The sequence below is a fragment of the Eumetopias jubatus genome, unplaced genomic scaffold, assembly GCF_037043125.1.
Source record: "Eumetopias jubatus isolate StellerSeaLion01/CBP00866 unplaced genomic scaffold, mEumJub1_p1.0 scaffold_5, whole genome shotgun sequence".
Classification (NCBI taxonomy): Eukaryota; Metazoa; Chordata; class Mammalia; order Carnivora; family Otariidae; genus Eumetopias; species Eumetopias jubatus.
This window is the reverse complement of record NW_028274811.1, coordinates 111,340,772-111,357,735: the sequence shown is the minus strand read 5'-3', so window position 1 is coordinate 111,357,735 and position 16,964 is coordinate 111,340,772. Positions and strand designations below refer to the sequence as shown.

At 42.8% G+C, this 16,964-nt stretch overlaps 1 protein-coding gene across 6 annotated transcripts in view; it reads left to right on the top strand.

The window, feature by feature from the left end:
* SLC36A1 (solute carrier family 36 member 1) overlaps positions 1 to 16,964 on the top strand; it is a 67,564-nt gene that overhangs the window by 17,735 nt on the left and 32,865 nt on the right. For 2 of the 6 annotated variants that reach the window (XR_015768210.1, XM_088023492.1), the window contains exon 1: positions 12,962 to 13,197. Coding sequence is in view for 5 of the 6 variants with exons in the window: in XM_088023492.1 (XP_087879618.1) it covers positions 12,962 to 13,197 (236 nt within the window). In the remaining variant the exon portion in view is untranslated. The other 4 variants (XM_028106603.2, XM_028106605.1, XM_028106604.1 and 1 more) reach the window with 4 other exon arrangements.

Genomic DNA, 16,964 nt, shown 5'->3' with positions numbered 1-16,964 from the left:
AAGTGCTTCATGGGTTTGCACATTTGATTATTATATCTTAGAGACTTTCCTTGGCTGTCTGATAATCTCTTTAACATTTTAAGATTAACCTTAAGGGGTACAATTTATTTACAATCAAGTTAACATAGTTAATTGTCCAGGTAATGGCTTTTGACATGTGTATAAACCCACATACCCAGCATCCCAATCAATATATAGAATATTAGCATCACTCCAGAAAGCTCCCTGTGTCTCTTTGCAGCCAATCCTCACCTGACACATCCCAAGCAACCATTGTTCAACTTTCTGTCACTGGACTCGGTTTTGCTCATTCTATAAATTTATAGAAATCGAATCATACAGTGTACGGTTTTTTGGTCTGGCTTCTTCCATTTAGCATAATGAGATTCATCCACATTTTTGCATATATCAATGGTTCCTTTCTGCTCTATATGCCATGGTTTGTTTATCAATTCACCTATTGGTAAACATGTGGGTTGTTACTAATTTAGCTTTATTGAGCTGTCTGCTGTGAAAATACAAGTCTGTGTGGACAACAGCCTGGATGAAGGTGAGGCAAGCCAAGAAGCCTAGGTCACAAAATTTAAGGAGGCACTCACTCTTGGGTTCATATAAGTGCCAACCCTGCACTTGTACAACCCTGAAAGTGAGTGCCTCCTTAAATTTCCCACTTGAAGCACTTTGCTTGCCTCACCCTCGTCCAGGCCCTGGTGTGGACAAACATCTTGACTTTTCCTGGGTAAATACCTAGGAGTGGAATTGCTGGATCACAGGAGAGTTATGTGTTTAACTTCATAAAAAAAGAAAACTGTCAGTTTCCCAAAGGGGTTGCATCACTATACACTCCCACCAGCAGTTGATGAGACTTCCAGTTGCTTTACATCCTCACCAACAAGTGTATTTCCAGTCTTTTCTGTTCTGTTGCCACAGACCAATTGCTTCTCATAAATATGGCTCATCCCTGTGATTCTTGTCATTCTCATCTTCTTGGCTTCCCTAATCCAAACCAGATTCAGGAGAGCTTTTGCTGAACTGTTTCCATGTGCATTGTTGTAAACAAAAGAAATACAGCTGTGCAGCTCTCAGTGAGCTCTTCATCTTCAGGAAGAGTGTTTTCGCTGGACCGTTGCTGACATCTGCCCCCTACTGGGTCCCTTTACTTCTCTTTGAGTTTCTTTTCCATTCTCTTTCATAGCTTCTATCTGATCTCAGCTGCTTTTGTTAGCCCTTACACGTATTTTGGTACCTGTGGATTCTATCTTCTACCTTTGCCGAAAATAGAGTTTTCAAAGTTTTCCTTTTTGCTTTTGCATAGTTTTCTAAGAGTAAAAGAGTCAAAGTGCTCATTTATGTATCCATATTGAATAGGAAATCTTTATTTGTATTTCTGAGTAAACTGTGGAAGCAGAGGTGGAGATTTGTATAGTTGGAAAGAAGATAAAATTGTGTTAATTTCTAATTAGGACTGCATAAGGTGATAAGGTTGATAGAATCTAAACAGTATCTGAAAATGATGCAACCTTTTTTCAAGGGTGTGGTGGCCAGGTATAGGAAAGAATCCTTTTTTTTTTTTTAAGATTTTATTTATTTGACAGAGAGAGACACAGCGAGAGAGGGAACACAAGCAGGGGGAGTGGGAGAGGGAGAAGCAGGCTCCCCACTGAGCAGGGAGCCCGACGCGGGGCTCGATCCCAGGACTCTGGGAATCATGACCTGAGCCGAAGCCAGGCGCTTAACGACTGAGCCACCCAGGTGCCCCGAAAGAATCCTTATTATAGTGAATGTACCCCAGGAGCAAATTGGGGAAGGCAAATTCCCACTTGCATCAGTAATTCCAACAGGGAGTTCTGTGGTTCTCATAAGATTTGGCTTTCTTTACTAAGACATTGGAAAGAGCCATAGAACCAATGAGATTCAAGGCCTGGATGTGACATGGGCTCAGAAGCATTCCAAGCACAGTTCCTGGCACTGAGCAATGAACTGGTGGTTTCTTCCAGGGATGGGGTGAGCTCACTGCCCTTCCGACTTTAAACTGAGCATGAACCTGCGTTCTTTTCTCTTTCCTTGGTGAAATGAACCAACTGGGGTATATTTTTAAAAACATATGCATAGGTTATAGAACATACAAAGATTTTAAATGTATGTATGTAAAGTAATGTATGTTTACAAAATAATTTAGACTGTGTGGACAGTGAAGAGTAAAAGTCTTAAGCAAAACAGTAAGTACTGTTATTCATGATTCTAGATTTTAACGCCACAAATCTCTGTATGTCTATATACAAACATTTCTATGAATACATAATACAGGGTATGGAGAGTAATACTCATATGCTGGTAACTGTAATTCTTTGAAGAAGAGAGTGAATTTGGGAGAAGGGAATTTTTCACTATTTATATACTTATACATTGTCTAACATTTCTAATACTAAGAATATATTCATGTATTATATAATTTTTACCATCTTAACAGCTTTATGGAGGTATAATTGACATACAATAAACTAACACATATTTAAAATTTTTTATTTATTTATTTAAACTGTGTGTATTGAATGTGTATAATTTGATAAGTTAAAATCTATATTCACTTGTGAAACCATCACCACAATCAAGGTAGTGAAAATATTTGTCACCTGGAAAGTTTCCTTATGACCTTTCATAATCTCTCCTCTCCTGACCTCCCCACCCACTCCCAGGAAACCACTGATATGTTTTCTGTCACTGAAGATTATTTAACATCTAGAATATGAAATTAAATGGAATATGTTTTCTGACTTCTTTTACTCAGCATAATTATTTTAAGATTTATCCCTTTTGTAGCTGTATCAGTAGTTTATTCTTTTTTGAGTGTAAGTCATTACATCATTTTTATTTTATTTATTTATTTTTTAGTTACATAATTTTTCAAGGGAAAATTCATGGAGAAGGAAGCAAGAGAAGGCTAGATAACACATACGCCTCAAACATACTGAAATGTTGCCATCCATTTTAAAGTGTTACTTAAAGTTTTAAATGTATTAAAAAGATAATGTTGCCTTACCTCACACAGCCCCATTTCCAGGAGCAACCACAAAAGAGTTTATGCAAGCTTCAAAAAACCTGACTAGGTGATTTTTTAAAAGATGTAGTTTTTTAAATTATAAAAGCAACATATGCTCCCCGCGACGTGTTAAGGAAAACACCACGTGTGTAGACAGGAGCCCAGGGCTCGAGGGACGTAGCTAAAGGGATTCGCCGGCCGCGCTCAGTTGTCCCAGGTCCCAGGTCCCAGGTCCCAGGTCCCACCGCCCCCCCCCCCCCCCCCCCGTCCCCGGTCCCCGGTCCCCGGAGCACGGCCCTGCCTTGCAGTGGCAGCAACAGGCCGCCAGGTGGTGCTGTGGCACCGGGCTCCGGAGCTTGGTGACAGGAGGGGAGAAGCCGCGCGCGCGGGGACACGTGACCCGGGTCTCTGGCTGGGGCTCCGGGATCACGTGACGGGGCCCGGAAGCCGCGGGCCCCGGCAGCTAAGGGGGATGGCTGGGGCTCCGCGCTGAGGCGAGGACCGGTGGGCTGCGCTGACGCGGGAGCCAGAGCCGGAGCCGAGCCCGAGCCGGAGCCGAGCCCGAGCCGGAGCTCGAGCGGTGAGTCCTCGCGCTGCCTGGCCGGGGCTGGCGGCGAGTCACCGCCTCAGGCAGGACTCACGTCGCCTTTCTGTGGGGCGCAGCGGATGCTCCGGGGCAGGCACTGACCGGCTCGGGGTGCGGGTCCGAGTCTCCTCGGCTTCCCCGCCTACGCCGCGGTAAGATGCGGGCACGCCTCCGGGGATGAGGCGAACTGGAGGCGCTGTCTCCCTTGACCTCTCCTTGCCGTTTGACAGGTGGGGAAACTGAGGTACCGAAATGGGAAAGGTCACCCAGACGACCAGCCAGGGCTTCTTCCACGCTTCCCAAAGGGGCCCAGTCGTCTCGGGCAAGTCACCCGCCCTCTGTGGGAGCCCTGCTGGGGACTTGCGAATAGTGGGGTCTTTGGGTCATAGAACACCAGAACTGGGACCCTTCCCGGGAAATCATCTGGTGCAACCCCCTTCTAGGACAGTTGGGGAAATCGAGGCTCGGGGCTTGCCTAAGGTCACCCCGTGAGTTAGTGGCAGCCCTCTGCGACTAGAATCCAAGTCTCCCCGAGCTCCAGCAGCTGTTTGCCTTTCCACCACACTGCCTCCTGCGGACAGCTTGACATGGGAAAAGGCACCCTTTTCCTGTGCTCTCCTCTTCTGGCGCTCCCTTTTTTAGCTCTGCATTCTCCATCTCCCGGATTGGCTTGGCTCTGGGTGTGGTCCCCTGTTCCAATGTTCACGATTTTTTCTGCAGCCTCATCACTCTGTGGGTTTTGCTTCTAACGTCCTGCTCCTTTGTGTAAATGGTGCTGAAATATGAAATAAGAACTGGATTATGCCCCTGGGAGGGTAGGTGGCTCCCAGCAGGAGTTGTGGAGAGCCCTGGCATTGACCTGAAGAATGTAAAGCCCTGGGCTTCAGTTTTTCTGTAGCTTGCTTGTCTCATTTGGGGAATATTGGTTATTTGGATGCAGTCGTTTGAGGCTTGCTGAAATGAGATAGCGGCGCGGCGTAATGGAAAGAACCGAGATTGGGGAATTGGGAAATTTTGTTCTAACTCTGACACTTGCTTTGCAGCCTTGGGTGACTCCCATCCTCGAGTGGGTTTGGGTTTCCCAGCCTGTGCAATGATGGAGTTGAATCCCTCAGGACCTCTTCCGCTCTGACATTCTGTGCCTCTAGCTCCGTTTGTCTTCTAACCTGAGCGGGTTGCCCCCTGTGTACATTACTGTCACCTTTCGACAAGGGTTAATCCAGTTGTCCAGGAAGCAGTCTCCCTACTTCACTTATTTGTAGGTTACCATGAAATCCCCTCCGTCTTCTTATCACTGTATTAAGTCCAATCTAAATGCTGACAGCTGAAAATGATTTTGACTGTCTTTAATTACTTTAACCACGATCAAGGCCCTCTTTGACTCTTGTTGAGAGCCTAGTCTACAGTAATTAACTTGTACATTTAGAGTATGTTTTCTTTAAAGATGTTTTTGTGGAGGAAGTAAAGGGGACACAAAAGACGGTCTTTTGCTCTGAGTTTGAGACTGTGGGGTGGAGGCCGTATGAAGAAGAGGCTGCTATTTTGCCGGTATTAAGTCTCTCTTCCTTTGTTTTCTGATTGTGCCATTTATAATGGCCTGCTGTTGAGTCCTTATTTTCCCTTTAAACCACATAGCTGTTCATTCAGCCCCATCTCTCTGGCAGCTTGAAGTTGCTCAGAGCTGTCTTTGTCTATTTTAAAGGCAGATTCCATTTCTTCTGCAGTATTCCTAAGACTACAACTAGGACCAATGGATGCAAGTGCCAAAGGGAAGTGGTTTCTGGGTGAGCGTAAGAACTTTCGAAGAATAAGAGCTCTTGCATGTTGCAGCACAGAGCATGGAGGTCCCTGTCACTGGAGATAATTGTCACTGGACAATTACATTTGGGAATGTTATAGGTTATGTTAATTGTGTTGGGTAGAGCTTTGGACTAAGATAAAGTTTGAGGTTTTCTTCCAACTCGGGGTTCTTGTGAAATTCTAGGACTGGACTTGTTAGCATGTAGAATGTAAAGTAGAGTGGGTGTCCACTTTTGTGACTGCTTTATTTTTTCCCCTTGCCTCAGACAACTACTTTCTCTTGTGTTAAGTACTCTTGTTTTTGTTTTTTTTTTTAATCCCTCCTCCCCTCCCCAGGGAGTGTCTCAATTCTTTAAATGCTTGCTATCTCTTCCAAGGTCAGATGCCGAAGAGTCATTGTGCTGTTAATGATACATTTCTTCTTTCCACCCTGACCTGAAAGCAAGGCCCTAGAACTGGGCTGAGTGAATGGACTTTGGCTTCTACTTTGGCTGGCCTGGCTCTGATAACCCCTTCCAGAAGTGTGTGACTAACTGACTACTAACATCTGGGCTAGCTTTTCTCTTTGTTCCACAGAGGAAACTCACAGTGAGTCTTTTTACCTCAACCCAAACCTTGGAGGAATCCTGAGTCTCCCTCCTTCAGCCAGGCCTTACTGGGTCTAAGCACACAAAGCTAGCTCTGTTTTATGGGTGTGGGGTCCCATGGATGAGACATCGTAAATGTGCCAAAATAGAAACCTCATGATGTTGGATTTGGTGCCATCTCTTCTTTTATCTCCCAAACATTTCTCTTGGAAGCCTTGACACCCAGGGCCGGTTCTCAATGACCCTCTGTAGTACGAAATACTCCTCTGTGCTTCCCTATTCCGTGAAGTCAGGAATCTGTCAGTTCCTGGGATGCTCATGGCACATAGACCACCATTTCCAAGTTGAGGACCTGGCTCAGTTCTCCAGAGTGATGAAATGGAGAAGAACTGCAGAATTGCACGTTTGCCTAGTGAACTTTCTGACTTCCTGCTCTTGAACTTCTCTATAGTGATAGGTGTTTAGTATTGTGTGTAAGAAGTGAGCGTATTTGTCTTGTCAGCCCCTCCTGTGCAGAGCCTGCTGAGGTCAGCAGCTGCTTTGCGGCTGCCCTCTCACCAGACGCTTTTAGGGAGGAGTCAAATTATGGAATATACTTCTGTGGTAGGTTAAATGGATTTTTATCTGATGCCCTTTAAAAACAAATCACGTGGAAGTTAGAAATTTTCACTTTCCTCCTTGTAGACCACACATAGCAACACAATCTGTGTCCTTGTTCATGACTTTGGAATTCCAGCAATAGAGAAGAGAAAAATGCATCTAGAGAATTTGCTCTTTCTCTGGGTTCCAAAGTCTAACCCATTGTAATTGTTTCAGAATAATGGGTGGCACTTGCAGTCTGCAAATATCACCAATCCATGAACTCTGGTAGGAGATGAGGCCTGGGGTATACCTATCATAATAAGATCATATGTATTTTTCTAGTGCCTATAAATCCACCTGTAATCAAGATCATTTAGGAAGATGGTTAAAAATAAAAATGCTCAGGTTGAATCAGATTGGGCCGAGAAATCTGTTTGGTTTTTTAAAGCAGTTTTATTGAGATATAATTCACATGACATGGCCTACAGTTCAACCATTTAAAGTGTACAATTGAGTGGCTTTTAGTATACTCACAGAGATGTGCAACTATCACCACAATCAATTTTAGAACCTTTCCACCACCCCAAAAGAAACTATTCCTTAGGTGTCCCCCGCTAATTCCTCTTAACTCCATACCCCAAGCCCTAGGCAACTATTACTCTGTTTTCTGTTCTAGACTTTTATATGAACAAAATCATACAATATATGGTGCTCTGTGACTGACTTTTCTCCGATTAGAATAATATTTTCAAGGTTCACCCATGTGGTCACATGTATCTGTATTTAATATCTTTTTATTGGTAAATAATATTATATCAATATACCACGTTTCATTTATCGATCCATTCATCAGGTTTGTTTCCACATTTTGGCTCCTAGGAATAATGCTGCTTTGAACATTTGTGTACCAAGTTTTTCTGTGGACATAGATTTTCATTTTAGGATATACCTAGGAGTAGAATTGCTGGGTCATATGGTAACTATGTTTTGAGGAACTGCAAGACTGTTGTCCAAAGTGGCTGCACCATTTTACATTCCCACCAACTGTGTTAGGGGGTTCTCATTTCTCCACAACTTCACCAATATTTATTATCATCTGTCTTTGATTTTAGCCATCTTGGTGGATATGAAGTGGTTTTTGATCTGCATTTACCTGATGACCAGTGATACTGAGTATCTTTTCATGTGATTATTGGCCATTTTCACATCTTTGGCAATATGACTATCCAGATGCTTTGCCTATTTTTTATTATTGAGTTGTAATATTTCGTTATATTTTCTGGATATAAGGCTCTTTTCAGAAATATGATTTGCAGAAATTTTCTCCCATTGTGTGGGTTGTTTTTCACTTTCTTGATGGTGTCCTTTGAGGCACAAACATTTTTAATTTTGATAATGTCTAATTTACCTATTTTTTTCTTTTTTCTTTTTTTTGCTTGTGCTTTTGTTGTCATATGTAAGAAACCATTGCCTAATCTGAGGTCGTGAAGATTTACGCTTATGTTTTCTTCTAAGAGTTTTATGGTTTAACTCCTGTGTTTAGGTCTTTGATCTGTTTTGAGTTAATTTTTGCCTGTGGTGTGAGGTAGAGGTCCAACTTTATTCTTTGAATGTGAATATCCAGTAGTCCCAGCATGATTTGGTGAAAAGATGATTCTTTCCCCGTTGAATTATCTTGGCACCCTTGTCAAAAATCAATTGATCATAGATGTGTTTATTTCTGGACTCTCAATTGTATTCTGTTGATCTATATGTCTATCCTTATGCCAGTACCATATTGTCTTGATTATTGTAGCTTTGTACTAAGTTTTGAAATTGGGAAGTCCTCCAACTTTGTTCTTCTTTTCCAAAATTGTTTTGGCTAATCTGAGCCTCTTGAATTTCCACATGAATTTTAGAATCAGCTTGTCAGTTTCTGCAAAAAGGCAACTGGGATTTTGAATGGCATTCAACTGAAACTGTAGGTCAGTTTGGGGAATATTGCCATCTTAACAACATTGAATCTTCTGTGAACATTGGGATGTTTTTTCAATTTTTTAGGCCTTTAATTTCTTTCAACAATATTTTGTAGTTTTCATGTACAAGTCTTACACATGCTTGGCTTAAATTTACTCCTAAGAATTTTATTCTTTTTGATGCTATTGTAAACAGAACTGTTTTCTCAATTTAATTTTCTGATTGTTCATCGCAAGTGCATAGAAACGCAGCTGGTCTTTGTATACTGACCTTGTGTCTTACAATTCTGCTGAATTTACTAATTCTCCTAGTTTTAGTGGATAATTTTTTATATTTACAAGTCACTCTTAAAAGTATTGTTTAGTTTTTGGTGATGAAGCTAAATAACACTTTAGTAATTTAGTACTTTAGTGCTGCCTTTCCCTCCCTCCATTCCTTTTTCCTCCCCTGACCTTCCCATATGCCCCCAAAGAGAGCTATAAATATATATATAAGAGGGTTCTCTTTCCCTTGTTGGAATAGAAACCAATCAGTAAACTCTTAGATGGTTATTTTGAGAACATTTTATGTATTTTCAAAAGTGAGTAAATGTGAGGCTGATAGGTGGATGAAAGATGCTCAGTTTTTATTTTGCTGGAAATTAAAGAAATGTAAAATAAAACAAGTACAAGGATCCACCCATCTGTTTAAAATAACAAAAATTAAAATGATAAAAGCCAACATTGGCAGAGTTATGAAGAGACAGTCATGTCCATATATTGCTAGTGACCCTATAGGTTAGTTTAACCATTTGTATGTCAGGAACCATAAAAATGAACTTACTCACCTAGTTCTATGCCAAAGATATGTCTCAAAAATTAAAAACTATTTGTATGAGTTCTTACTAGCTGTGATATAAGAGATTAAAAAAAGAAAGCATAAGCCTCAAATCCAACAATTGGGAGCTAGTGAAGCAAATTATTATATCGTATAATGATAGACCATTATATTGCAACTAAACATCATTGGTGTCTGTACTCTACAGATTCAAGGAAGAGTAGATATGAAATAAGTGGGAAAAACCTTAAAATAATGAGAATATTGATAACAAAAAATAGGTTATGTAAGAAAAAAAGAAAATTTGTTAAGGTTATACAAACTGATAGATACTTCAGTGCAATTGTGGTTGAATGTATACTTGAAGAAAAAAATATTTTTCCACCAAACATGTAGACGTTTCTTACTTTGTAGTGGTTCACCCTTTTGGGTCTAAATATCTAACGAAAATTTTGACTTTGTGTTGATGGGCCACACAATATATAAACTCTCTTCTTTGTCCTCAAGAACCTGAAGGACAAGCTTGTCCTGAATTTTCACATATCATGCCCCTCATGTTAACAATTAGCAGGTGCTATTAAAATCTCCCATAGGGCAGGAATCATAATTGCACAAGAGATTTGGAAACCAGGTTTCATCAAAGGGAGCCCAGGGCAGGGTGGCATGGCCTTGGAGGCCAACACTCAGTGGGGACAGCTAGAGAGCAAGAGAAGGCAGCCTTGGGTGCAGAAAGAGCCACAGAAGGAACTCCAGGAGGGACTGCACCCACCCTCTATAGTGCTTGGATCCCTACTTCACAGCTCTGAGAAAGGTCTTCTGCTGGGACTTTCCTAGGGCTGGGGAACACGTTGTCTCCCAGAGCCGTCGGTTCCATTGGACAACTCCTTTTGATAAAGATTTTTCCTAATGTCTAGCCAAAGACCTGCCTCTCTCTACTTTCCACCTACTGATCCTATTTCTGACTCATCTTTGCCATCCCACAGGACAAGTCTTATCCATAGGACAGCTTTTAAAAGCAGTTTTTATACCTGCCAAGTTGCCAGTTCTCCAGTTTGAACCTTCTCAGTGCCTCTAGTCACCCCTCCTCAGGCTGGTGCTGAGCCCCGGCTACACCACAGTTTATTATCCCCTTAATAGTATACTGCCTGGAACAGAATACAATGCAGAACAAAACAGACGGTGCTGTCATTCTACCTGTGGTTCTCATCCTCGTGCAACCTAGAATTAGCTGATTTGGCATCTGTTATTAAATCATTGACTTCTGTCGAGCTTCATCAGCTAAAACTCACAAGTACTGTTATTTTTTTCTTTTCAACATGCATACAGTTGCCAAGCCACATTTGCTGGATCCTGCAGTTGTTTCTCAGACCTTGGACCTATAGATTTTAGCTTCTATTTGAGCAGTTTCTTAGCAATATTCTGCTGGGGGTAACTTCAGTTTTTATACACAACGTAAAGAAGCCTCTTTACAGTATTTGAAATAAATTGAGTGTCTGGGCCAAGTGAGCAACGGAGTGGTTTCTTCGTTGTTGGGGAGGGGTAGGGGAATTTGTCAGTCCCTGCATCCTGTCCCTTCTCCCTCAGTAATATGCAGGATTCACCTGGAAGGCTCTATTCCTCAGACACTTTGGTATGTTGGAAAAGACTAGAAATTAGCTGTTGTTTGCGTAGATGATTACATTAGTTGATTCCTGGAATATTAGCACTAGAGAGATGCTGAGAGGTTTTTCAGTTTATTGCCCCTTACCCCTTGCTGCACATTTGGGGTAAATAGAATTGTTCCCTGTTACTAAGGAAACTGGCGATAGAGTCAGCCTTGGAACCAGGCCTTCTGACATACATAGACACTGACCTATTAGCTTTGCTTGAATAGCAGCTTTCAACTGTTCATATTAAGATACTTTATAGATATTTTCCCCCTAGCGCTCTTATGAGTTTAATTCCCCCAGAGCTAGATGACTTCTTTGAATCCTTCCGGCATGCGAGTAAATGATGCTCTCTTAGATATTTAGCAAAGTCATTCTGGTAGTGAAGCTGGGCAGCATCCTCTCTGGGTCTTCCAGAGCCTTTACTGGCTTTCTGCCAGGCACTTTCCCTGTGGGATTATGTGGGTCCACTCTTCATTACGGTTGGTGGGGGGAAATGAGATACCCTGGATCACTTAGGGGCCAGAGTAGGGCCAGTTTCCAAAGAGTCCCCTGGGACTTGACCCATGGGAACCTTCAGCACAGAGCTATCCTCTGGCAGCTAGTGTTGGGGGTTGGGCAGGATTGTGATGACCCACAGGGATCCTGTCTCCTCACCAGGTATTGAGACAGCGCAGCAGATTCACGGTGGGCTTCAGCTGCATGCTGGGGGAGAGCCTGCTTATAGGCAGGTAGTTGTGCCCATCTGCTAAGTGTCAGAAGGATTTTTATTTGTAATTTTTAAGGTACATGTACTTTTCTTTACTCACTTGATTGCAGATTCTTGGAGGGTAGGAAGTTGACTCTCTCTCGTTATAATATTCCCTCATTGCAAGTGGCAGTGCCTTTAGTAGATGTTTCCAGGTTCAGGCAGGGCAGCAGGATCTATGTTTACTGCTTTGCTGCTACCTGCCTGTAGCAGAGCAAGTTCCTTCATCGTTTTGGGGGTTGATTCTTCATTTGTAAAATGATCAGTTTGGAGTGACCTCTGAAGGCTCTTTTAGTAATAGTGTCGAGGGTTCTGGGGGCTTACAGAACTCCCAAAATGTATCCTTATCGTGTGGCTCAGAGAAGTTGTTCTTCTCTTTTCTGTAGTAACATTACTGAGAAAGTCCACCCTGGAGACAATACCCTCACCATCCTTCCCCAGCACACAACAGAAAGGGTTTCTTCTTTCATCATCTTTACAAAGTTGGCAAATCCATAAAAATAAAAAAGAGTCTGGAGGGGAAGGATTGAAATGAGGGCCAGTGGTCAGCCCTGTCATGCTCCTGCTCTTCCTCTGAGCTGCTTGCAATTCTGGCTTATTGCAAGATAAGGGTCCTGGGGTCAGGGGAGGAGGGTCACTGGTGACCTCCAAAGAGAACAGGATGGGCCAGAGGTCATGGTGTAGAGAGAGAGAGGAAGTCATCTGTTGGCTCTGGAACCTGGTGGGGAATCTGAGCAGAATTGGATGATTTGGAGGGGATTTTTTGAATGCAACAAGGTCCTTTTTCTAATGCATGCAGGAGAAAAATAAGATGTGAGGACTAGTCAGGTTCTCATCCTCTGAGATCTTGACTCCTGGGGAAGATGGACATAGATACAATATAACTATTGTTCAGTGTTCAAAGAAATCAGCTCAAAGGAGTGGATAGGTACTCCCAACCAAAGGAACAGGGAAGGCTTCCCGGAAGCACCTGTCTACATCTTCCCCCACCCATCCCACGCAGTGCCTCACCTTTGCTCTGTCCAGGTGTGTGATGGTAAATTTAGAAATGTATGAGTGGGGCATTGAGAAGGTTGGGAGACAGAAGCCAAGTGAGCTCAGCCCGCCCAAGTGTACTTTGCACTTTTCCCATTTCCCTTGGTATCAGCCACTGTCACTGTATTTAATTCATAGTGCAGTGGTCACTGAGCTGCTGTGACAATGGCTGCTTCTGCCCCAGAGCCCACCACAGGCTTGGAGCTAAAGGCCCCAGCTGCTGGAGGTCTTAGCAGTGACCCTGTCCCCCCAGCTACCATGTCCACGCAGAGACTTCGGAATGAGGACTACCACGACTACAGCTCCACAGATGTGAGCCCAGAGGAGAGCCCATCCGAAGGCCTAAACAACTTCTCGTCCCAGGGCTCCTACCAGCGGTTTGGGGAAAATAACAGCACAACGTAAGTAGCTATTTCTTCTTCCCTCCTGGGTGTGACTCATGTTTTTACATTCTGTATTAGTAACATAGTCTCCCTTAGAGATATTTTTGCTCCCCTATTTTATCAATTCCCTGTTTTACAGATGGAAGGAAGATATAAAGAGATTGGGTGAGCAACAGCTCTGAGATTTGAGTTCCTTGCTGGCCACTGTCCCTCCCATATATTCTTTGCTCCTTTCAGCTGTGTTGGTCCTGGAAGGCTGGTGCTGAACATAAGAGAAACTTCTAGAGAGAACATTCTCTTAATTCAGGACCATGGGTCATCTGTGCTAGAACCTCAAATACTTCTAGGCTCAATTGGAAGCTTCATTTGCAGAGTCTCGCCTAGACTTCTGTCCCCATCACCAAACAGCCAGTTCATTTGGCTGAAGAAGTGGTAAGAGGGAAGAAGGAATAATTTCTCCTGCACTTAAAAAATTCAAGGTTGAGGGGCGCCTGGGTGGCTCAGTCGGTTAAGCATCAGACTCTTTTTTTTTTTTTTTAAGATTTTATTTATTTATTTGAGAGAGAGAGAATGAGAGAGCACAAGAGGGAAGAGGGTCAGAGGGAGAAGCAGACTCCCCGCTGAGCAGGGAGCCCGACATGGGACTCGATCCTGGGACTCCAGGGTCATGACCCGAGCCCAAGGCAGTCGCTCAACCGACTGAGCCGCCCAGGCGCCCAAGCATCAGACTCTTGATTTGGCTCCAGGTCATGATCTCAGGGTTGTGAGATCGAGCCTCAAGATTCTCTCTTTCCCTCTCCCTCTGCCCCTCCCCTCCCCACTCTCTCTCTTTCTTCCCTCCCCCCCCCCCAAAATTTGAGGTTGCAAAGAAGAGGTCTGCCTAGCATTCCCTATGGAGGGGTAAGTCTTATCTCTAGAAACTGAATCCCATTCATGACTCATCTGGTTGGAGTTTGGCCCTCTCTGGGCCTTAGTTTCCCCAAATGTAAGAGAAAATTGAGGACCCCACTGTGAAGCTGTGCTGACTGCTAATCACCCACTTGAATTAGAAGATTCAGAGGAGTGTTTTCTACCCCATTGATTTCTCTGACTCAATCCTGAATCTCAACAAACCCCTGATATTTTCTCTAGATCCCAGCATTCCATCTTTTTTGGCCTTTCTGTTTATTCTCCAAGTGTAGCTATTATCCTTTCTGCGTTCCCTTGTGGGTTGGGTGTGACTTATCGAGGGATTCTTCATGTGCTAGACTTACGCTTTCCTGTGTGACTGCCCAAGCCGACTATTGAAGCTTCTCTTGGAGGTCATTACTGGTGAAGCTCCCTCTGGCTGCAGTCTCCCTTGGAGCAGGGCATTTTCTCTTGTGAACTGGGATAGAACTAGAGGATATGGTCTGTCCACATTAGCACTAGCTGATTTCTGCTCCTAAAGATTCAGTCTCTATAGCTTATTTCTCATGTGGCATGCTTTTATAGATTCCCCCATTTGCTTGCAGTGTTGGCTGATGGGAAAGATTGCATAGAAAACAACTGGCAGCAGTGAGGACCATCTTTCCCCTGTTTTCCTAACCTGTCCACTCAGTTGGCTGCCCCCAGGCAGAAGGACCTCCAGATGCAGCCAATGGCATGTGATAGCTTCCCTTCAGAGGTGAAATACTTCTGAGCTTCTGTCTCCATAGTTTCCTTCCAGTTTTTGCTCCTTCTTGTTCTCAGGCATCAGCTTGTCTGTGCAATGCTTGCCATATGGGGCCTACATTTTCATTTTTAAAGGGACCTCTCTGAAGTTCAAAACCAACCACTAGGAACTTCAGGATTGTAGTTCACAGGTTTTGTATGTATTGAAAGTAATGTATGCCTGTTAGCTATTCTTTTTTCACATTGGGTTATAACTAGTAGTCAACCTAAAATTATTTCTCCTTGCTTGTTAGAAATTGAGAAAATCAGGAGATACCTTCCTTGGGCTTGTATTGGCATGTTTTCCAGGGTATGATTTGTTGTGAGGGCCCATCCTGCCCTGATGTTGTGGTATATGGAACCAGGAAAACCCATCTGTAAATGAGATTAGGTATCGCAAGTGACCTGGGGAAAGTTCTCCCTTGGATTTGGAGGGTTGGTTGAGTACTTGCCTGGGGCCTGGATCCACGTAAGCATTTATGTGTAGAAAACGTGCCAGGTGTGCTTAAGGTGTAAGCTGATTCAGGTGACTGTGTTAGCCCTCGTGAATTTCTGATATGTCAGAGTGTTAGAGATAAGTTTTTGAGCTGGATTTCTTGTCTATTGTGCCTTGCCCCACCCTGTTATCTAGTTTGCCAAGGAGCAAAGAACGCAGAACAAAGTATGAGGAACAAAATACAAGGAATAAAGTACATGCATGCACATAAACTGGCTCTTCTAAGGGTTAGAGATTCAGTGAAAATCCCTAATCGGGGTTGCAGATAGGAAGCCCAGACACTTCCATAATGGTGTGTTTAGTGAGGTTATTTCCTAACTTGATGTTGTCAAGCTATTGACTGCTTTGACAACAGCCTCATTTTATTCTGTTGGGCAAGTTTTTCTTCTTGCCCTATTGGGTCACATTATACCAGCTGTTGATCGAGCTTTGATACTTTTTGCCCAGGCTGGCAGGCTGAGAATCCAGTTGACTGAAACTGCTTTCTCTAGGTTATCTAGGGCAGCTGTTTGCAAAGTGTGGTCCTCAGACCCTTTGGGGTTTCCAAGACCATTGCAAGAAGGCTGTGAAATTGAAATTATTTTCATAGTAATGCTAAGATGTTATTTGTCTTTTCACTGTTGACGTTTACACGGATAGTTCAGCAGCAGTGGTGGGTAAAATTGCTGATACATTAGCATAAACCAGGGCAGTGCCACCAACTTATACTAGTCATTGTATTTTTTGTTGCCACACATGTGCAAAGCATAAGCCAATTTCACTTAAGCAGGTCCTTGATGAAGCAGTCAAATAACTCATTTTATTACCTAACCCTTCAGTACAGAGTTTTAAATAATCTGCGTGACCAAATGAGAAGTAGACCTGAAATACTTCTACTGCCTACCAAATATGATACTTGTCTCAAGGACAAGACCTTGAGTGATTACTGGAATTGTGAACTGAACTAGCTGCTTTTTAAATTTTTCATAGAGCACTATTTTTGCTAGGAAGAACTAACGAACTGTAGGTTATTCAGGCCTGAGTATTTGGCAGTACTGAGTAGTTCATTTCTTGAAAATGAAAGGAATGAGACCATCACCTCAAGAAAAAACAACCAATGGTATTTGTTGTCCACAGTAAAATTTGAGCTTTCAAGCAAAACTAGAAAAAAAAACTAGTATCCAACACTGAGCTTGACAGCTTCCTTCTACTTAAAGACTTCTGATGAGATCAGTGATATTAATAAATGGGATTTTTTCAGATACTGTATAATGAAATATGCCAGCATTTGGAAGATCTGCATAATTGAGGGAACTAGTATCTTCCAAATGGCCAGTGTGATACTAGAAAATTGTGCATGAGTAAAAGATCCATTTGAAGGACAAGATCACCGGTAGGTTTTAATGTGATAGGATCTTGAAAAGTTCAGACTCCACATTATAACTAACTTCTAAGAAACAACCACGTGTCGAATTTTGATGTAGTATCAAAGGAAAATTACCACTATTGTCTGAAGAGACTATTAAAACACATTCCAACTGCATGTCTGTATGAGGACAGACTTTCTTTATGTACTTCAACCAAAACAACATATCACAACAGATTGAATGAAGAAGTAGATAATCCAGCTATCAAGCAA